Genomic DNA, 24549 nt, shown 5'->3' with positions numbered 1-24549 from the left:
ATCCGAATCAACGGAACAGCCTGCTCGTGAAATTAACGTGTAAGTGGCTGAGCACTCCACAGGCACGTGTACCCTTAACGTAGTTCTCGGGGATATTCAGCGTGACACAGAGAGTGACAAGGCCGGCCCTTTGAAATACAGGTACAACAGAAACAGGAAGTAAGAGTGAGAGACTGTTGTGGTGAAAGAGTACAGCAGGGATCACCACAATCCCCTGCCGGAGCCTCGTGGAGCTTTAAGTGTTTTCGCTCAATAAACACTCACAACGCCCCGTCTGGGAATCGAAACCGCGATCCTATGAACGCGAGTCCGTTGCCCTAACCACTGGGCCATTGCGCCTCCATATATATATATATGCTACTCTACACAGATTCCGTTTACCAAAATCATTCAGAAGACAAAAGACAAACTGGGGTTATAGTAGGAGACACTTGCCGCAGGTGCAACACCAAATATGAAGCCTTGTACTTACGAAACTAACTTCTTAACCACACTATCAAGACGGCGCACAAGTCCTCTTTTGTACGTAAGTACATAGATTGTACCCGGGATCAACATCTAATATTCCACGTAAAGTCAACAGGTGAAGCTACATATGGATAAGGATATGTTTATATGGCGCAAAAGAAAGGGAGTTTCTGCTTCTATTTTATTTAATTTGACATGTAATATTACTGTAACATAGTAAGTATCACTTGAAAGCAATGCAATACACGAATAAGCGTACGTTTACGGATTGCAAGTAAAACACACGGACACAAATAGAATTAGTGTGTGATTTTCTGCAGGGCAAAGCCGGATAAAGTTGCTAGTAGAGTGGCAGCGCTGGAAAAAATATGGGGGCGATGATAAAGATGATCTAGATAATTTGTTTGAATCTGACAGTTTAGACAACGCTGGGAACATGCGGTAACGATAGTAGCTATGTAGGAACAAAAAGCATTGCAAAGTATCATGTCAATTAGACTGAGGCTAGATGTGCTAGCAACTGATTTCATGCCAATAAATTATGTGCTTGTTTTGACATGCCAGAAGTTCCGTTACTCAATCGATTTACGTAATTACAAATATAATAGAAAGTGATTCGTAAACGTCATTAATTTGCACAATTTCCGTGTTCCTGGAGATGATATTTTTTTTCTGAAAATACGAAAATTAATTTTTATATATTTCATTCCAAATAACATTTTTGAGCAGTATTATTTTTGCTCACTTTTGAGCAGCATAGATTGAATACTACTGTTTAGTTTTGTAGAATTTCGAAGAATTAATAATTGAAGGGGACGGTACAGTGAACTTATGTCAGCTGTGTTGCTTTCCCAGGGTGTTTAATGCAACATAATATGATATTTATCAATGAATACCTTCATGCTATTGTGTTTTATACATATAGGCAGTAATCCTTTTAAATTATGTATTTGAAACGTAATGTACTAACACATGCAAAAGTAGAAAAAAAATTGAATAAATAAAACAAGGCTTCAGTTTCTCCTAGATTTTGTATGTTAATAGCATTTATATTTAAGAGATACGTTCTAAAACCTAACCAAATATTTACTGTTCAGTAAAAGGGAGTCGATACAAAAACGATAATATGCAATATAATTAGTGTAACTATGGTAGGAAAACTATATTTCTATTTAGATTATACGAATGTTACCTACATACAGTGACATTATAGAGTGGAAAAAGAATTTACAATCCAGTTCCTATCGCAACACTGAAAGGTAACATAGAAGCAACGATATATCTCTCTATATAAACGAAGATGCAGTACAAAAGCGTGATGTAATATGAAGACGAGTTCAGATTATAAATTGAAAACAAATATAGTCAGATCTATATCTAAGAGATGATGAATGATGCACATTATTTATATTTGACGGATATTCTTTACATTCGACGGATATATATCGACAAGAGGAGAGTTTAGATATGGGTTCGCCATTATCACCGGTAATAGCCGACATGGAATACTTTAAGAATTTGGCTTTAGGATCAAAACCACTAAAACCAAAACTATGGCTTCGATATTTTGATGACACCTTTATACTCTGGCCCCACCAGGAAGATGTCCTAGTGTTATTAGATCATGTGAACTCAACAAAGCCATCCATACAGTCTACAATGGGAAAGGAAAAATACAATCAGCTGGCATTCCTGGGCGTATTAATAAAACGCCCCAAGTATGGATTCAGGACATCCGTACACCGTAAGCCGACCTTTACTAGAAGATACCTCAACTTCAATTCCCACCAACCATACAGTGTAAAGAGAGGGATTGCTCAGTGCCTAAAACATCGAGCTAAGAATATAAATAGCGATTTTGATACCCACCACGAAGAAATGATCAAGCTCAGTAACAATCTATTAAGCAACAACTACCTCAAAAGTATACTATCCACTCCAATTATGAAGAAGAGAGAGGATGAGACCAATAAACTGTCCACAGTCTGTCTACCCCATTGAAAGGCCTCTTCGAAAAAATACAAAATATATGCGGCCCATATGACATCAGGACAGTATTCAAGAGTAATACAACACTTCGCAAATATTTCCTTCGAGTAAAACCACCAATAGAAGAGAATATGACTAAAGACTGAATGTACTCCATCCCATGCAGCTGTGACAGGTTATACAAAGAAGAAACATGCCGCCCCCTCCAAATAAGGGTAGACGAACATCGCAAAGCTGTGACACGAGGAGATATCGATAAATCGGGTATAGCTGATCATGTATGGAAAAATGGAAACAACCTGCTTCTGTGGGATGAAGTGAAAATAATAGACAGAAAAGAGCACTGGAAAATACGAAAACTAAAAGAAGCAGCACACATGCTAGGACACAACATCCTCCTAAGCAGGCCGAGTGCAGATATGAGTAGCATATGGGAACCGGTATTAAGGAAGGATAGGAGAATATTAGATTTATAAGCCCCAAAATTCACTCCATAATTGCTCATTGGTATATGGTGTAGTGGTTAAGAGCACGGGCTACTAATCCCAAGATTCCGAGTTCAATTCCAGGCAGTGATCTGAACAACAATAATAATAATAATAACAAAGACATCGAAATATACCTTAGGAATGAGAACCCAGGTTGTAAATTTCCTGAAGAAGGCTGGAGGGTTTATCAGCCGAAACGTTGTGTTAACAACAAACAATCTGTCGAATGTAAATATAGTCAGATATATGAAGATAATTTATATTTTTATCCAATATTCCTTTTTCTACATTGACTTTAGTTGCCTTCACAAACACTCTGCTTAAAAGTGTAACAATATTACGAGGTAGATAATTCATATTACACTGCATGTTTATAAGCTGACATATGTATTTGTAAATATGCAGATCATTTCATATTTGTGAGAGCGCCAGCACACATTGCTTAGCACGTATACTATCATAAATACATGCAAATACACACGATTGCACAGAGTGATATAGAGAGAGAGAAAGAGAGTGGAAGATAGACAGAGGCGGACAGAGAAAGAGATGTGGGGAGAGAAGAGAATATAACAGTTGTTGCGTAAATGTGTACGCATGACCCTAATGATGAGTATAATTAGAAATTTCAAGAGAGAAGACAACTATAAAAAGTTTTATTTTCAATTCGTTTACTCTAAATAGAAAACATTTCTTTGAGCACACAGCCAATCTCTCTCTCTATCCCTCCTCCTCTCTCTCTCGCACATACGCACACAAACACACACGCATGCACACACACATATGCACAATACAATTTCTGTGTGTGTTGTTTCGTTACAAGTGTGTGAATTTGAGTTTGCATGAGTGATAATATACGTGACAATGTAGGTGGGTTTGTGCGTAAATGTGTATAACAAATAAAATCAGTGTAAAGAGTTGTATATTTGTATGTGGAAGTATACTGCCTTCCCTCTTAAGAAACGTTAATGACAGTCGAAGCATTAAATTCCAATTAGTTGAAGTAGATGAAATGGTAGACACTCCTCTCTTCCTTTATTCTAATTGTACATGTGTATCTCTTGCATTTATTACACTATTAACACCCATCTTCTATAATAAAACTGTTTCTTCTGTACTTAATATATGTCAAGTAAACTTTTCTTTGCGTTTGTACATGTTATGAAGAGTGTAGAATAACACTCAGTTCGTTTCCGGGTTGAACATAATAAATACAACAGTATTACCTAGTAATCTTTCTGTTCTAGAAATTATACCTAAGAATCCATTAAAGGCATCCTTGAACTTCGTAGATTAGACGCTGTTTCTGAAGGAAAATGCAACAGCTATGTGTGACAAATAGAAGAAAAAATTTGTAGTGTTCATGTATTTTACCTAGTTAATCAGCTATTCATCCAAAATTGTAATATGTTGGTTCTTTTTACGTATCTGAAATTTCTCTTATTTATTTTATATTTACCACAATATTCGACAGTGTAACAATTTCGAGTTAAATAGAGTAAGCCACTTCATCGTCTTACAGCTTGTCAGAAATAATAGTAAAATGATCTCTTATATCATGCAATCTAACATCCAAAATGAAGAGAAGGATATATTCGATACACTACTTCTGAAACAAAGTACGATTTGGTAAAGTTTAAAAGCCTTTGGCCATATATCTACAAGGTCAGAGCTGATTTCAGAACTAAACAAATAAGTATACTAATTGACGTAGGGAATTATATGAAAGCATAAATCAGTGTCAAAAGTAATTATCTGTTGGGTAACATGAAATAAATTTAATAAGTAGGAAGTAGTGTCTAAAGATATATCTTCTGCGTATAACGAGAAGAAAGTAATACATGGTTGGCCAAAAGTCACCCGACAGTAAATCAAAGTTCCATAAGTACCGAATATTCAGTTTTATTTATTTATTCCAATTCTGAATGTTGTGAGTTAAAATTACCGTTTTTGTTTTCAACATTTGTCTATTTATTTGCGAAGTCACATATCAAATAATTTTTTGGTTTTTATCTTAGAGTTAGTTTTGATTTACTGTCAGGTAACTTCTGGCCAATCCTGTATGATCAGATAATAGTTAGAATTTATCTACATCAAATCCAAAGAGAAATAAGCCTAGGATATTTTTGCCGAAGAGAGAAGTTTTGAGTATTTGGGATTGAGCAATTTTGGAAAGAACAGTGACTATTTTAATCACAATAAAATTCTGGTAACTTTGGTTTTGTATGAGATAATCTTGATTTGTGACTTAATTAATTTGAATATGTATATTTTAAAATATTGATTTTGAAATTTCAAAACATTTATGACATATACAGAATATGCAATCCTTGATTTGTAATTGAGAAGATACATTATTCGGCCTTATTGTCATTCATTCATGGGTGAGTATAAAATATGCATGTAAAATATTCGTAAATGATTTGAAATAAATGAACTACATAATTAAATTATTATTCCATGCCTAAAACTGATGAATTACTTTTTAATGACATTATAATTAATTTCCAATTAGTGAACGATGATGAATTAATTTGGTTTGAATAACTACATCAAAAATATTTTGCATAATCAATAGTGAACACTAGGGAAAAAGGAGAGTGTTTAATACAATAACTCTATAAATAACTTCTTTGAAACATTAACAACATAAAAATACCATGGGTAAAAGAACACGATTTTTGCTAATTACATTTCCTTTCAGGTCTATTTTGAAGATGTACACATGTTCAACATTATATTATAGTTCAAGTAATAGTGGAAATCTCCTGTGCGATCTGTCAAAGTTTTCAATGATATTACTGCCATAGACAAATATGTAATCAATATTCTAAAAATTAGGCTTTCTTACAGGGTGAATAAAACACTACGATAAAATTCACAAGAAGAAATTTGTCTGAATATTACGTTCAACCATGCGTATGTGGTTAAATTATATATCGAACTCCAATTTACATCTAGTAATGTATGCTAAAATCATGAAGGTTATTAGAATAATTATATATTTGAAATATATATTGGGTTAAAAGAAATTTCTGTTGCATTTCAAGATGTAAAAGAAATAAATGCTTTTTTAGTCTTAATTGATATATTTAATCAAGAATATATTTCCTTTCTCTACTGATATATAATTTTGGCTCAAGGCCAGCAAATTTCGGCGAGAAGCTAAATCGATTACATCGACCCCGGTGCTCAACAGATACTTGTTTTACCGACCTCGGCAACGTAAGAAATGCTGCTAAGTATTTTGCCAGACATGCTAACGATTCTGCCAGCTCATCCCCAATTTCCTTTTGTTATTGATAATGTAGCATATGAATAAACTATTCATTCCTCGAACCTTCACCCGTGTATCACTTTAAATTTGCAGTGATTCAATCTTTGCTCTCCATCTTATTTCTTAATTTTCTTTGTTGTGTTACATTTTCACTAGTTATCCTGTTGCTATTTCTAACAGCAACAATCAAAAATTATATCTGCTTAATTAGCGTTCCATCTCAAACTAAACCTTTTCTTATTGACCACACAGATCTCGCTTCTTATGAGTCCTCTTTCCCACTATTTTCAAGACACAGGCAATCTATCGACATCGTTTTTAAGGTACAGTTCTTTGTTCATCGTCATCGCTTTCTCGGTTTTTCCGTTCATTTTCTCAGGATCATTCGTTATCCATCTAACAACGCTTTTACCACATTAAAGAGACAACTCATGTATTCATTGCCTTGAGCGCGTTCTTTCTATTGAGTCTATTTCGCAATTTACTTGTATCTCCTGAGGTATTCTCATCTAAAGATTTCCTTTCTCTCTCTCTCTCTCTCTCTCTCTCTCTCACACACACACACTCTCTCTCTCACTCTCTCTCCTTGAATAATTCTTAGCTCTTTGAGATCCTGCAAAGCGTTTTAATACTTTATTTATTGCATTTCACTTATTTTTTACATCTATTATTTTGTTAATTGTTTAATTGTTTCTTAAATATTCACTTTGCTTAGATAATATAGTTTATCAATTGCTACTAATCCCAATCTTGCACAAATTTGCGCATTCTCCTTCAGCAACATTTGATATTTTTGCTTGCCACATGATGTTGTCGCAGAACAATGCTACTATTTAACCCATAATTGAGTTCAAAGAAGACTAATTACATCACATTTCTTAATTTTTAATGTACCCTTATTTCACACAAAATTCTTATTTCACACAAAATTCTTATTTCACACAAAAATATAACTAGCAATAATTTGTAGAAATATAGTCTTAGATGTATTTCCCAATGTGAAATAACTAAGTACATAGATATAATATATTTTGTGGCATAATAAACTTTGTAATTTCATTTTATCATATTTGACAAATGAAGAACTTTTGAAGTGATAGGTGATGTAGAAATTAGTACTGAAGCAGAAGCATCACTGCCCACTTGAGGCATGCATCTGGAAGCATCATTTAACTTTTATGTAGTCATTATAACTACATGGTTATAATTAGTGATACTCCTCACAGTACTTTATTATACAATACTATTGATTTCACTACTAGGTCATCAGTTCACTATAATTAGTAGTGCCATATTTGTTATGTTGTACTATTTGATAAAAGGAAGAAAAAATGATGCATTGCTTAGTATTTTACCTTACAGACCATGTCGATTCTAATTTTATGCTCAAAAGTTCATCGTTTTGATGTTTATATAGATAGAGTTGTACAAAATATTTCGAAATACATTTAAATCTTTTTGAAATACATTAAGATCGGATGTGAAGCGTATACGTTTGAATACATATTTTAAATTATGTCGTCCCCTAAAGTCATCGGGAGCCTGTATCATAATCTGTTACTTCACCCCGTCCAATATAATCGTTTCAATTACAATGGAATATGATGAAAATGCATTAGGTAAACGGGTGTAAGTCATAATTGTTAAGTCTTAACATTCATCAATTATAAGATACATGACTTTTGCTGAATAAATCTAAAACTAAATACATGTAACCATATAATGGCGATTTAGTCAGATTATCTAAATTGCACTGAAAACGCTATGCTTATAATACAATATCAACGACTCTAATAATAGGCTAAATGGATCATAACACGATTATTATTTAATAGTAATAAATTAGAAAGTCAAACCGTGTTCATAAATTCACAGCAGTTTGTGTCAAAAGAACGGTTGTGGATGGAAACGTGCTTAATATATCATTATGTGCTAATGTTGTCATTACTGTAAAGACGTATTTCACTCACAGTAGGGGTACTATGGTAATTATGTTACAGTGGAGTATGATTCCTAAGATCAACGAGGAATTTCCTATTTTGCAATATAGAGTGACTATCTCCATCCATTACAGTGTCATTTAATAATATGCAATAATTTTAAGAAATATTATCAAAAATTTGGCACAAAGCCAGCAGATTTGGGGAAGAGTTAAGCCATTTAAATCAATATCAGTGTACAACTGACACTTATTTTTTACCGGCCACAAAAGGATGAATGAATATGTCGACCCCGGCGGAATTTGACGAAATGCTGTTAATAAATGCCGGTGAGCTAATGATTTTGTTAGCTCGACGTTTTGTTGTTTCAAGAAATATTAATATGGATATTCATATAAAAACAAAGCATAGAAAATTTGGTATTATGATAGTTTGTCTGCAAAATGCTAGCTGAATTTATTTGTACTTTTTGTCCTATATGCATAATGATTTTAATATAAATTTAAAACTGTCTCACAAACACACACACACACACACATACACTGATTGAAGTATAAAAATTTCATGCAAAAATGCACACACCTATATATGTATGTGTGTATTGGAATGGCTAGTAATGATCGCAAAATCGCCAGAATGAAAGAAATACCAAACTTTTGTTAAATAAACAGGTGCCGACTAACCTCAAAAGAAATAACATATAACAATATAACTAGGGCGCAAATTGTTACAACACCGAGATTACATATTGAACAGATCCGTTCCAAATTTCAAGATGATTCGACCCTAAGATCTTAACTACCAAAGGATGAAAGGCAAAATCGACCTCAGTGGAATTTGAACTCAGAATGTAGCAACAGGCGAAATACTGCTAAGCATTTGGTCCAGCATGCTAACGATTCAGCCAGCTTGCCACCTTAATAATACTAATAATAATAATAATAATAATAATAATAATGATAATAATGATAATAATGATAATAATAATAATAATAATGATAATAATAATAATAATAATAATTCTTTGGAGGAGAGGGTAAAACGATTATATTGACCCCTAGTACTTAACTAGTTCTTATTTTATTGGGCAAGAAGGAGGAGAGAGGAAGAGGAGGTGGAGGAAGAGGAGAAGAAAAGAAGAGGAGAAGAATTCTTTAATTTGCAGCTAGCAAACATAATGAGGGGGACATTGAAAAGATATATATGAAGTGTAGGAACCTCAACGTGAATAACAAAATGAAGGACTATATGAATACAAAAAGATAAAGCGTGTGAGTAGAATCAGTAAAAAGAGATCTAATGTATGGCTACTATTGCTGTGGTTACTAAATAATCTCATACTAGCTGAAACAACCATTTTGAGAAATTATCAGAGAAATCAAGAGGGAGAAATAAAGATCAAGTGCCTGATACACTAGAAGTGATACGATAATGAACCATTGTATTGGATTTTGAAAAGCCCACTCACGCACTGAGTTCGTGGAAATATTAACATTTTTATGCTCTTTATAAAAATCGATGAGACAATGGGAAGTATAACTGAAGAGAAATGAATGATTAGGTAATGGGAAAATCAGGAGAGTAATTCAGGAAGACTCACTCCTCTCATTATTCTGTTGATTTCTTGAAGAAGAGCAACGAGGAAGTTCAGACATTCAGGCTTATTAGGGCATGCATATTTCAATCTGCTAACTAAAGGTGATGTTATATCCTCTATAGCTGGATTTCCTCTACACGTGTGACACAAGTCAAGAACTTAAATGTTATATAGCTGGTATTTAAAACCATGGGTCAGGTTCTCCGATGCATTAAGTAGCACACCGCTGCAAGAAAATAGCAGCAAATAAAATTAGCCCATCACGATACTTCCTCTAAAGCGTACCGGTCTCTTGTTGTTCAGGAAAATAAAGAATGCTGGAAGAGTACCGTACTATGATTCTTATTTCTTTATTGCCCACTAGGGGCAAAGCATAGAGGGGACAAACAAGGACAGACAAAGGGATTAAGTCGGTTACATCGACCCTAGTGCGTAACTAGTACTTAATTTATCGTACCCGACAGGATGAAAGGCAATGTCACCTCGGTGGAATTTGAACATACAAGATGATTGTTACTAACAAGATCACTATGAGCAGATAACTATTTTCACAGACATTCACACATATACATAATCACGCACACCTATATATGTAACACTAGCAGTATCGCCCGGCGTTGTTCGCGTTTGTAAGGGAAATAACTATAAAGCATTTTTAGATATTTATGGAAAAAAAATGATGGTAATTTTTTTTTTGAGAGTTAAAAAGGTCGAGTTGCGTCCCCTAGACAGTCTGTGGTTTGTGTTTCTGATTCTCGACCCCATGTCGAATTTCAGAACTGGGAGAACTTTTCAAAATTTTCGCTGCGTTAGTTTTGAATTATGGCATTGGGCTATGTGTGTGTCAAGTTTCATCAGAATCGGTTGAAAGCCGTTGTCAGGGTGAGGGTACAACCTAACAGACACACAGACACGCACACAGACAAACTGCCGTTTATATATAGAGAGATTATGCGATGAAGTGATTTCTGACGATCCGTTGTGGCTAAGTAGCCAGATACACTTGAAAACCCCATTTCAGAATTCCAAGAATGGCAATGGCGAAATGTAGGTAGGACTTAATAATATAAACTTACGTTATCTTCTACGCTTGCTCTCCATCTCATACCTAATAATATTATTAAATATAGTAGTTGTTTGACCACTAGCACATTGGACAATGTTTAACAGTAGCAGTTGTACATCTATTTGTACACACAAGATACACTGCATGTGTGTGTATGTGTGCGTGCGTGTTTATAGATATATATGTACACACACACACACACACACACACACACTTGTGTACACAATCATAAAACAATCAGCAAGTGGAAGATATCGAATTAACCGAAATTGGCTGCATTTGCATATGCAATTTATCGGTCAACTTATACTCATTTGACGGCGTTCGTCTCGACGTTATGAAAAGTAATGCTTTTAACCGATATAGACAGTTATCCGATATGGAATTAAGCGAATTTCTTAGTGTGTACGTGCGTATGCGCATGTGCGTGTGTGTCGGTGTATGTGAGTTTGTTTTCTCTTATGTATGAGGTACCAGTTAAGATATATCTCGTGGATGTTAATAATGATTATGTCCAATATCATTGAGAACTGTTTATAGTTTCACTTTTTCAAAAAAGTAATAAATAATGCGTTTAGTTTAAAGCGTATTCTCATTCGTGTCTTTAATTTCCTTCCTCGTGGTGATGATACAGTATCAAATCTTGTTGTTAATAACAAAGTCATTAATATCCTAAACATAGCTGGATTACATTCCTCCCACTGTTTTGCAGCCGATTACATGAATTAGATTACTAACAAAATGTCAAATCTCTATCAAGGATGAAACAGAAGCTATTATGTGGAAAATTGCTGTTCAGTTAATCATCCGTTTAATTATATTTCCTGCAGAATTTTTCGCAAGTTTGCAAGTTTATTCTACCGCATAGACAGCTAGTATTTTGGTAGTAGGCATCAAACAATTACTTAATCGTCTATTCAAAAACAGATTACTTATGGCGATGGCTTTAGCTGTGATTGCTATACGCATAGTGACGTTGACTGCTGTAGTTATCTGGATAGCAGTGCTGAACGCACGGTGATTAGAATTCAAACAATATCTATCTTATTTTCGAGAATAAAATATCGATCAAAGCTAGGTTTCAAAATAATCTGTGTTTATGGTGAATTAAATTACACAGATACTCACTGTAGTATTGTTTATCGTTCTATAGATCAAAGAAACCGCATATGCATCAATTGTACATATTTGTTTAATTATGTGATTTGTAAATCCCCTTTTGAAAACTAAATATTATAGAAATGTAATTGGTTGCAATGACACAGGAAACAATGATATATTTAATATATGTGTGCATCATATTCGATATATATATGAATACACATATATAAAGATACGTGAATATATTCGCGTATCTTTGTGTGTGTGTGTTGACACACACACACGCACACACACACACATATATATATATATATATAAATCAAAAGCAGAAGCATAACTGAGGAAGAAATCATTGATCAAGAGACAATATGAGAATTATAATTTACAATTTGTAGTCACTGAAAGGTAACTGAGAACCACTAGGACGTAAGAACTGTAGGTTGTAACGCAAAGTCTGATACTACGGAAACCTGTTAGAAACAGACGATGCTTATCTTGTAAGATTATACTTACAAGATATTAATACGCATCAGTAATCAAAAGCGGTATGGCTTCAAAAATATAAATAACTCGGGTAAAACATTGACCTAAGCAATAGGTGCGTTTGGCGGCTATGTTACAAATCAAACTAGCTGAATAGTTATACACAATGGCATTACATATACCCCTAAACATATAACATCACACATATAATTACACATATACATCAAGTATACAACTCTATAGATATAGTACGCTCTTCAACACACAAACTACTTGTCATACAGCATTACACACAACTGCACAAACCCTGCTATATATAAGTACGCACAAGTATACATGTATACACCGTACAATTGCATGAATGACACAGAGTCATTCACACAAAAAATACATGAATCACCAATTACGAATCACAGTACTACACAAACAAGTTTAAGGTGTGCATTGCCATATACACACAGCTAGATGCAGGATTCCATATACACACAGCTAGATGCAGGATTCCATATACACACAACTAGATGCAGAAGTATACCCTTTACACAATCTCTCGACTTCTAGTTATTGTAGGCAACATAATTTGAAATTAAACCTAGATTTCCGACACCTACTATGCATAAAAAGCCACCACACATCCTACTATATTCACACAACACACACGTGAAACGACTGTACAAAAAACCGTGTGAATATGAAACTGATAGAATTATTCATCGGTGTTTCATATTGAAAAATATGACCGTCAAAATGCAATGTCTAAACTTTATTGCAGCTGAAGATGAATGTGTTTCGTTATACTTTACTGCTCACAATATATCGCTTTTTATTTGTTGACATTTTGGACAAAATGCATATTTTTTAATTTATCAGCGTTGCAGGCTTAAGCAACTTGTATGGTAGTTTTAGCATACACCTATTTAAATGAGGAATTCAACTGTAATTGTCAGTGCTACGTCTTCTTCACTGATAACTTTGTTTTGGGAAGTTTCTGTTCTGTCAATTAGTTCAGTGATTATTTCTTCGAATTTTTACATAAAACGTAATCCATTAGGTGCTCTAGCATATACATAAATTGTGGAAAATACATTCCGATCAGCAACGTCAGGTATTCCAGTAACTTGAAAAGTAAAAGATGACAGAACGCATTTCATGCAGCTGCTCTGCAAATGTTTATTAACTTAACACGGAATTCATTATTGAAATCTGTACAAAAGACTGATATATTTATCACCTAACATATGGCTCGTAAAATGCTAGAATATTACCTCTACATTCCTTAAATTATCAATTCTATTCTATATCAGCTTTTATTTATTCGATATATTATCCACAAACATACTCATTCGTATCACAGTTGATACTAGAAGCCATTCCTTGGAAAGCTCTTCACGTACACATATCATTCAAATATTTCTTCAGAACAGACCAAGCAATTAATGTACTAGACTAATTTCATTTAGGCAAACAGAATGTGAGTTATAAGAATGAGAAAATTGCTGGTATACATTTGATGGAAGCACTCCGTCGGTTACGACGATGAGGGTTCCGGTTGATCCGAATCAACGGAACAGCCTGCTCGTGAAATTAACGTGTAAGTGGCTGAGCACTCCGCAGACACGTGCACCCTTAACGTAGTTCTCGGCGATATTCAGCGTGACACAGAGAGTGACAAAGCCGGCCCCTTGAAATACAGGTACAACAGAAACAGGAAGTAAGAGTGAGAGAAAGTTGTGGTGAACGAGTACAGCAAGGATCACCACCATCCCCTGCTGGAGCCTCGTGGAGCTTTTAGGTGTTTTCGCTCAATAAACACTCACAACGCCCGGTCTGGGAATCGAAACCGCGATCCTATGACCGCGAGTCCACTGCCCTAACCACTGGGCACGTATATACATGTGTACGTGTAAGTGGCCCATCTTCAGCGGAGTACATTCGAAGAAATGTATTTCAACATTTCAATGGATAGATGGGCAGTGACACCGTTTTAGTCCGATGATTGTGCCAGCTGCGGCAGCACCACAAATGATGGTGTTGTTGGTGCTACAATTAGTAAATGTACGATATTGCTAATACACGATATTTAGAATATTATCGGATATACGCACAAACACAAACACACACAGTCAAATCGAATAATTACTTCTATATTTGAGAGATGGGGAATTACGTACATTATTTACATTTCATGGATATTTTGTCCTCATCTTGTTTTTTGTTAACACAGCTTATCAGCTGATACAATCTCCAGTCTTCATCAGGTGTTTTGGGGGAAAATTTCGAACCCAGGTTCGAAATTCCTAAGGTATTTTCGATGTTATTATTATTATTATTATCACTATCAGTTAAGTTACAGAATGATTTGCTGGCACTGGTTCTCTAATAGCCATGCGGGAATGTTACGGCAAAGCTAAAATCAAGAAGAGAGTGTCGTGTGACAATCAGAATAATACCCATGAAAGGTGAAAGTTGTGTCCGAATTTAGTGCCTCTTGACATTGTTCAGTAGTTGTTTGAGCAGCTATTATTTGTTTAAGCTAAAGCGTGGTGATTTTTGCTTTATATGTACTGTTTTAGGGAACGCACTAGTCTCTCTTATGAACGTGGGTTATAAACGATTGAAAAATTGTTAAACTCTTTGTAGTGCTTAGCTTAAATAACTGCAGTTAAAAGTCCCGTTGTGTTAACACATGTTTAAATGACAGTTGTGAAAATTTAAGAAGCAAATAATTAATTTTCATTCACTTGAGATTTTTCTGCAAGTTTTTAATCGGTAGTTATTTATTATAGTTATACACGCCAAATAGTGTGAAAGTAACATGTCTTTTTCAACTGTTTGACCACGGTTTAGTAAGAACAAATCATTCACTAAAGCAGTATATGTATATATATATATATATATATATATTATATGAGTGTGTGTGTGTGTATGTATGTATATTATATATATAGGCGTAGGAGTGGTTCAGTCCCACTGCGTGGCTCCTTGGGAGCGTGTCTTCTACTATAGCCTCGGACCGACCAAAGCCTGGTGAGTGGATTTGGTAGACGGAAACTGAATGAAGCCCGTCGTATATATGTGTATATATATATATGTGTGTGTGTGTGTGTCTGTTTTTGCCCCCCCCCAGCTTCGATTGACAACCGAAGCTGGTGTGTTTACGTCCCCGTAACTTAGCTGTTCGGCGAAAGAGACTGATAAAATAAGTACTACAAACAATAAGTTTACAAACAAATAAGTCCTGGGGTCGATTTGCTCGACTCAAGTAGGTGCTCCAGCATGGCTACAGTCAAATGACTGAAACAAGTAAAAGAGTAAAAGAGTATATATGTATATATATATATATATATATATATAATATATATATATATATATATATATATATTATATATATATATATGGGACAATTCACAAAATCAAAAGAGGAAGACAGGTGCTGTAGACAAGAAACAAATGTATTTGTATAACGCTTTCAGGAAGTGAAAAAGTCTAACGTTTCGAGCCTACGCTCTTCCACTGAAAGGAACACATAAAGAAACAAGGAGAGAAAATAAAGAATGTGTAGTGGCTAGTGATCTATCATGGTGAAGGCAAATGTATATATATATATATATATATATATATATATATATATATATATATATATATATACAACACAAAAATTCACCACACCTTGATTAAGTGAGATAAGACAGAGTTACGGGACAGTTAAAATGAGAAATTAAAATTCGATTTTCACCTTTCATATCGGGTGTTATGAATGTCGTATGACATTTAGTGGACTCAAGCTTAATTTTGACTTTTCTCCACAGATGTACTATACCGTCCTCAAACAATTAATCGGTACCTCAACTAACAGCAATTTCAACTACAGTCTATATAAACACTTTTAAAATGACAGCTAGAAACCATATAGTTTGAATCACAGCTCAAACTGATTGTTTATCTAAGTACGTATGTATGCATGTTTACACACACAAATATATTAAAAATGTCAATGAATCTTCATATAATTTGTGTACGGTTTCCACATCATTTATTTCTTTTGTACTAATAAATATTTGGATTAGTAACAATGTGTGTGTGTGTGTGTGAACACATCAAATCGTATGTTATTCTTATTTTCAGTGTGCAATTCTAAAATATGCATTGTTCTAGTTCACTTTATAATGAAATACATTACATTTCATGCTAATTATGAATTTTATAATTGTCTTTGACATAACTCACTACACCATTAATAACTACTGCATATATTAGAAAATTCATTATCAAAATTGGAATGAAATTTATAAAAGTACAATTAGCGCTGAGGCGTGATGATAACTGCATGTGATTACCATGAAAGAATTCTGATCCTACACATTTAAATGATGTATGACGATATATAATACAAATAACAAATTTTAAACATTTTCTAGCAAGGGATCCCAACAATATATTACATGCCATTGAAGGAAATGTTTCTTTATTGAATTTCTTAGAAATGAGTTGTAACTTCTAAAATATATTTTACTTATTTGATGTTACATTATTGTAAATTCTGTTCTCGAGCCCAACTCAAGATTTTGCTTCGTTTGCTCTCCTTTCATTTCTTTCAAAGGAATAATTTCTTTCAATAATTTCCATCTTGTGACAAGAAACTACTTTGGATATAGTTTTTGTTTGTTTTAATCCAACCATTCATTTTCAAAAAATCTATTAATCTACATATTTCCATTAACATTCCAGATATATTTTGTATATATTTCATTATTCTGCTGAGCTACGCATAATGCAGTAATGTGTGGCAACTTATATTATTGTAGTTATAAAATGGACATTAGTTTTAAAACTTACAACATATAAGACTAATATGGAAACAAAATTATTGTAAATTAATATTTGCTGAATTTGTTTTACAGAAGAGGTTTATACTGAAGAATATGTACTTATTCAATTTGAGTACATTTTTTTCAATGTTATTGCGCACATTTCACTAAAGATAGTTATCCACAGAAGTATCTTATTCTTGGTTGGAAGTTCACCAAATTTAGTATCATAATATAATGTAACATAATTTATAACAATGTATAAAGAACGGAACATTTTCTAAAATTTAGATCACCGAATGTTATTCATGATCCATTTCCTTTGGCTAATAGATAATGTTGCATTAATCACAAGTAATTCGCATTGAGGACAAAAAAAAAGTTCGAAACATTCAATGTGAATAGCAATCCAGCGCATTTATGCAATAAGCACAAAAGATTAAAATTACAGCCAATGATTTGAGCAACGAATAACTGTAATTAGGTTAATGTATCTTGCATGATTTGCAACTAAAATATATAGTTTTGATTTTACTATAGAAGTAATGGATTTTTTTTACAGCGTATACTTTAGTATTCGGTCATATTATTTATTTGTTAAGTAACATTTGCCGTATTACTGTAATATCTGATTTTATTTAAACTTTAAATGTGATTTAAAACGATAAAATTAATAATGTATGAATCACTTATTCAAGAATCTCTTTATGCGTCGATAAGTAAATCATTCTGGGCAGACATGTTTACCTCTAATTTCCGCACGCAAAACATACTCTAGAGTTAATACTATGGCGTACGTGATCACCTGAAATTAAATAGGTTATAGAATTATGTGAACACGCATACAAGATATGATTTTCTATTCTCGACACACGGCCCGAAATGGGGGGGGTTTAGGGTCAGTTCACAACTAGTACTTAATTTATCGACCCCGAAAGGATGAAAGGCAAAGTCAACGTCAGCGGAATTAGAACTCAGAACGTAGCGACGGGCGAAATATCTATTTCTTTACTACCCACAAGGGGCTAAACACAGAGAGGACAAACAAGGACAGACAAACGGATTAAGTAGATTATATCTACCCCAGTGCGTAACTGGTACTTATTTAATCGACCCCGAAAGGATGAAAGGCAAAGTCGACCTCGGCGGAATTTGAACTCAGAGCGTAGCGGCAGACGAAATACCTATCTCTTTACTACCCACAGCGAAGGACGTGTCTTATACAGTGAATATCACATTTACTGCCAAGTGGCTGGCTTTGAGTACAAGTTATTAACAAGGCCACAAATGAGGGAAATACATCTGACATTCTCTCTTGGCACAACTGCGAAGAAATGTCATCCGTATCTACTATATATATATAGCGTTTCTAAGTAGAGCACATACAAATAGGATTTTATTTCTGAGGAAAACTATTAAAACTTTGCCTATCAACGCTGTATGTATATATATTATGAATGATTCATAGATGGCTATTTTAATTGAATACTGCTGCAATTGCGTTTGAGAGAGAGAGAGAACACATATGGGTATTCATATATAGGCCCTTATATTTGTGCAGAAATGAAAACTACTTTACATTTTTTAATCCATGTTAGGAGCAATGTGGTAATATATAAGTGTAACCTTTAGACGTACCAATAACAACGAGACAACGAGTTATGTCAGATATTAGAAAACACTGATTTCATTTTGCTTATTCGTAATCAGCTGGCTGAATTATTCAATTGGAAATATTTTAAAGAGAGCTACGAATATATAAACTTTAATGAACATATAATGATGTTTGGTAGACTATTTCTTGCAGATATATAATACCGAAAATTACAATGAAACTAATAAAAGATGGAAGTTACAGGCATGATATTTCAAGTATAGAAACGTCTTTCAGTTAGCAATTGGAATCTTCTGGCAAACTTATTGAGATTCACAATTTCAATGAAAAGATTACAGTTTTTGATTTCAGATGCTTAACCGTGTGTAATAGAAACGGGAAGACCACATTTTCTTCTACTACAAACAGATAACATCAATGAGTGATCTAGTATGCGATGGTAGATAAGGAAAACATTCAATACCAAGCAATATATTTGTGTTACATAAACGGAAACTACTATCTTAGCAATGAATTTTCACATAAAAGAAAGCATACTCTACGCTACAGAGTAACTTGTAATCTGGCAATTTTTATTGAAATAATGATATCTATAGGAAACCCTAGACTGTCGATACACTAGCACTAGTAATTGATAAGGAAACGTTATAAACGATGGAAAATTGTCTTAAATATATTCAATATAAATAGGTTTTAATATTAATATATTCTGGCTCTTGCAATAAAGCAAAGTGTATATCTCCAGCAAGAAAACCAAACGGCTTTTGATTCGCAGTTTGAAGTCATTTCACTTCAGTAACACTAATTTTCCATCTGCCGCTTCAGTAAAATATAGGGCTTATGTGACTTGTCGAAACCAGTCTGGCGCAAGGACAACAGAAGCAAAAGATATGTTAAAATTGTTCATTGTGGAACAAATATGATATATACAGCTGCAAACATATATTAAATGCAAATAATGTAACATATACAATACAAGTAATCATACCAAAACGTATAAAAAATGCAGTAACAAAGTTTATGTCTTTTCAGGATGAAAGAAAACATAAAAGCAAGGACAAATAATGTTTCAAATTTGAATAATTACAATATTTTCAGTTTCAGAAAACGTGAAATAAGTGTAAGAATTGAGAATTCACAATCGGTGTATAAAATGATGGAATGAAAAAAGTGATAAGGGATTTTGCTCCGCAAGTCACTGATTATGCCATGAATCTGCTATATTTATTATCCTATGTAAGTATATTTGTATATACAATTATCACTAGTTCTTCCAGTCACTGCTCAATCAATATTTTTTTAATATTTTCCTTTGCTTTATAAAAATATTGAATTCAATGGGCGTATAAAAGTGAGTTATGTATCACGGCTCCATTAATAAAAAAATTACTTCGTGTGTAATACAGCGTATTTCATTGTTCAGAGTCGTTTGAACATATCATGGTCTCCATAACATAGAATGTAAGATGAAATGATTATTTGAAAATTAATGAAGCAATATTTACCTCTGAATTTTGTTTTCTTATCCATAGTACATAGGTTCGTCTGTGAAATAAAATGAAACAAATATAACAAAACGTCATAAGAGAAATGTACTAGACAAATTTAAAGAACAAATTATGAATGTTAAATATAAGCACATTATATAAGTGTGATAATTCATGGTCTACATCAAGGTATCTTTACATAGATTTTGGAGTGGAATTTTCCACGTATTAGAACAATGAAGTAATAAGTTTGCTATTCACATAAAACATGATATATTTCTGTATATTACAAAGAATTATTACTAAAAAAAGGTTGTGGAATTAAGAATAGTACTGATAGATTTTTCTAATGTGAGCTCGACTGAATACCCGATCATATTCATGACTGGTTTATATTGTAGCATATATTCAATACACCGAAAACTGAGACATGCATGCAAATCGTACGAGCATGCTTACAGTAAAGCATATTTCTTTTCAACTCGCACTAATATATATCCGTGCGTAGGGAATCCCAAAAGAAATATTTCTAATAAATATTCAGCATATCAAAACAATAGCCTGCAAAAGCAGGCAATTCAAATATGGAAATAAGAAGCAAAAAGTTCGTTAGAGCCATGTATAAGATAAAATCTTATGTAAAACACTACTAAAAATTAAAGTTAAAAGAGAAGTTGAAAGTAAAAATTCGAATTCTAACTTGAACTTCTAACATCACTTATCTATTTTGATCATTGTTATTTGTGTTTTATATAAGATTTGATATTATACATGTCTATAACGAACTTATTACTTAGATTTCTACATATATAAATGTATATATATATATATATATATATATAAATATTTATATTTATCTATCTATCTATCTATCTATCTATCTATCTATCTATATATATATATATACATATATATATATATATATATATATATATATTATATATATATATATATATATATATAATATTTATATTTATCTATCTATCTATCTATCTATCTATCTATCTATCTATCTATCTATCTATATATATATATATACATATATATATATATATATATATATATATTGGGTTGGCAACTAAGTTCCTGCAGATATTTTAAATTTTGGAATTTATTGCGTTTTTAAATTTTGGAATCTATTATTTTTCGAGAATTATATTTTGGAATAATTTTAGAATCTATTTTGTTCTTATTTTTCTAGTTAATTTTAGTTAAATTTGCTTATTTTCAGATCATTAAAATGGAATGTCAAGTTAAGAAACACGAGCATTGTCGACAACTCCATCCTTTTGCTTTTAACCAAGGTTCTAAGGCCGCATTAGCTGCCAGCAACATTTGTACCGTGTATGGTGGGAGTCACATAGCTGAAAGATCCGCTCGTGATCGGTATGCCAAGTTCAAAAATAGAAATGCTGACCTCAAAGACACACCTCGTTCTGACTGTCCAGCTGAGTTCGATAAACAGCGATTAAAGCAACATTTGCACAAAACTTCTCGTCAAACGACAAGGGGACTGGCAGAGAAGATTGAATGCTCCCACACTGCTATAGAAAAGCATCTTCACCTGATGGGCAAGGTTCAGAAGTATGGAGTATGGGTCCCGCATGCTTTAAGTGACATCAACAAAAATCAACGAGCCACAATCTCCGCTAGTTTGCTGGCTCGTCACCACTCAGCTCATGGACACAAGTAACGATGTCCTTACCGAATCATTACTGGCGACGAAAAATGGTGCTTGTGCATCAATATGACTTAGTCCCGGTAAACAAGCGACACTGCCCGTGAAACAAAATGTTCATCCGCGTAAAATGATGTTATGCATATGGTGGAACTGGGAAAGGATTATCCATTAGAAATTGCTTGAAGGGATCTCAACGGTCAACGCTGAACTCAACACGGCTATTCACAAGAAAAGACCTAATCGGAAGTATGGAGTTCTTCTGCTGCACGACAACGCCTGCACGACAAGTCAATTTTCGCATAATAATATGTTGTTAATCACAAATCCACTTAATGAAAATAATAACATTGATCTTATTAACACTAACCATTCTTTAAACAATAATAGCAGCGGTGTTAGTGTGTCTGATGTTGATTCAAATCGCATTCGTTTCCTTAGTAATTCTAAGGCTAAAAACTCTATTTATCAATCTAAAATTACTTCCGGTTCTGACGTTTTTTTTCATATAGGTAGTTCCTCATCTCAATTCTCCAAAAGGATATCTAATCATTACTCTACCTTTAGACATATCAATAAACGTAACAATACTGGGCTTAGTAAATTAATTTGGTATCTAAAGGATCTTGTCTTATTGCGTTGTGAGGACATATCCCTGTTTAGTAAGATATAGATACAATTTATTGTTTGGTACTAATACTGCTTCTGTCTCTAATAACTAAATTTTACCCAGTCACCCAGCTACATTTGACACTGTTCTTTTTGCTATGGGCAGAATTGAGATTTGGCTCCTATGCGGAGATAATGGATGCTTGATTGCTGATGACGCACAAAGACACAGAGAACACGGAAATCCCGTAATTACGTATGTGCAGGATATTTTTCATCTGCAGCTAATTTTGCACTTCTTAGCATTGTATATCTATACAAGATGCCTTCCCAAAACGAATATTGCACCATAGGTAGTGTTGTCCTCACAATATTTCAACGTTAATTAGGAAATACAAATCATTGATATGCATATGTATGTATGTGTGTGTATGGGTGTTAGTGTATGTGTGAATAATTAACAAGCTTGAATCAGAAATGCAAGATCTGTGTTGGTGTTCTCAATTCCTTGTAGCTCAGTGGTCGGCAAACCGGGGTAAATTATCTCAAGTGGAGTGAAAATAGAACTCTCTGGGGACTGATCAAACATGAATAAAAATTACATACAAATCGTGTTCTTTGTTACAACAGAAAATTTTCTTCTGGCAACACGGCATCTGTCCAACATAATGGATGTGTAAATAGACTCATATAAAGCGATTCAATAAACTTCTGGAATTCAAAGAATCTATGAAATTCTTCCTTTTAAATCAAGGGGTAACGTCAGCATAAATAAATATATTTGGAGTAAAAAGTCCACTGACCCCTGTTCCAGCTAGTCTGATCAAAGTGGAACTAAACCTTCTCAGTGGGATTTAGTGAAGAGAATCTATTATGTCGAACGGTTTGTATCTTTATAGGACCCGTTGAATCACATTATGTGTCACACTGATCTTCTCGCAAATTGCGATGAGTGTATGTATCTACGGAATATTCAGTCACTTCACACGTTAATCATAAAGTACGTCTTTCAGTTGAGTTCATGACGGCGTAAACATTGCGCAAACCAAGAGAATGTTTCTCTATTCTTCCCTTTTCTATACATACAAAATACATACATACCGACAGACAGATAGACGTAATGTTATAATAAAAACTCCAAAGAACTGTGGTTTTTATTGTAACATTACTTTCTTAGTTGATCGATGGTGTTTTACTTGTTGAAACCTTAGTACGCATGCACAGACCCCCCCACACACACACACACGTGTGTGTGAATACATACATGCACACACACACACACACACACACACACACACACATATAAATATATATATAAACCACAGTTCTTTGGGTTTTTTATTATAACATTACGTCTATAAACACATGTGCTTACATATATGTAGGCACACACATTGATAAAGATATACATAAACATTTATAAATGTATACGTATATGTATATGTATTTATATCCATACCTGTAAATATACGTGTGTATATAAATATGTGTGCATATGTGTTTTTCTTTATATATATGCATAGTGATGGCTGATTCTAACTGCAGCAGTTCGCCGACATCCAAATGCTTGTTTCACAGCTACTGCGTAAATGAGATCACTTATATAAGCCTCCGCTAGCAAATGCGACGGTATAAATTGAAATTACCACTTATACTCTTTTGCCTTCAGGGTTTTCCATTATTCTTTACCACACAGCTCTGTCAATATATACCTGTGATTCATTTTCACTCTTCATTCTCCAGAATATTGTAGTATATTTAATTTATACACTCGCTCAATTATAGATTCTTTCATTTCAAATATGTTCCATATTTATTCCAGTTATTTTAATTATGTGTCAAAATATTACTTTATTATTATTATTATGTATGAAACATCACACTTATCTACATGCTCATGATTTAACAGAAGTAGTCAATAACATGGTATCAGAATGCATGCA

The 24549-nt window shown here is 33.6% G+C and overlaps 1 protein-coding gene across 1 annotated transcript in view; it reads right to left on the bottom strand.

Annotated features, from left to right (window-relative positions):
* Window positions 1–24549, bottom strand: part of LOC115214031 (carbonic anhydrase-related protein 10-like) — a 613696-nt gene that overhangs the window by 104741 nt on the left and 484406 nt on the right. The window contains exon 9 of the mRNA XM_029783053.2: window positions 20338–20377. Coding sequence (XP_029638913.1) covers window positions 20338–20377 — 40 coding nt within the window. The remainder of the gene's footprint in view (window positions 1–20337; window positions 20378–24549) is intronic.

Source organism: Octopus sinensis, linkage group LG7 (genome assembly GCF_006345805.1).
Source record: "Octopus sinensis linkage group LG7, ASM634580v1, whole genome shotgun sequence".
Taxonomy (NCBI): Eukaryota; Metazoa; Mollusca; class Cephalopoda; order Octopoda; family Octopodidae; genus Octopus; species Octopus sinensis.
This window is presented reverse-complemented; position numbering and strand designations above follow the sequence as displayed.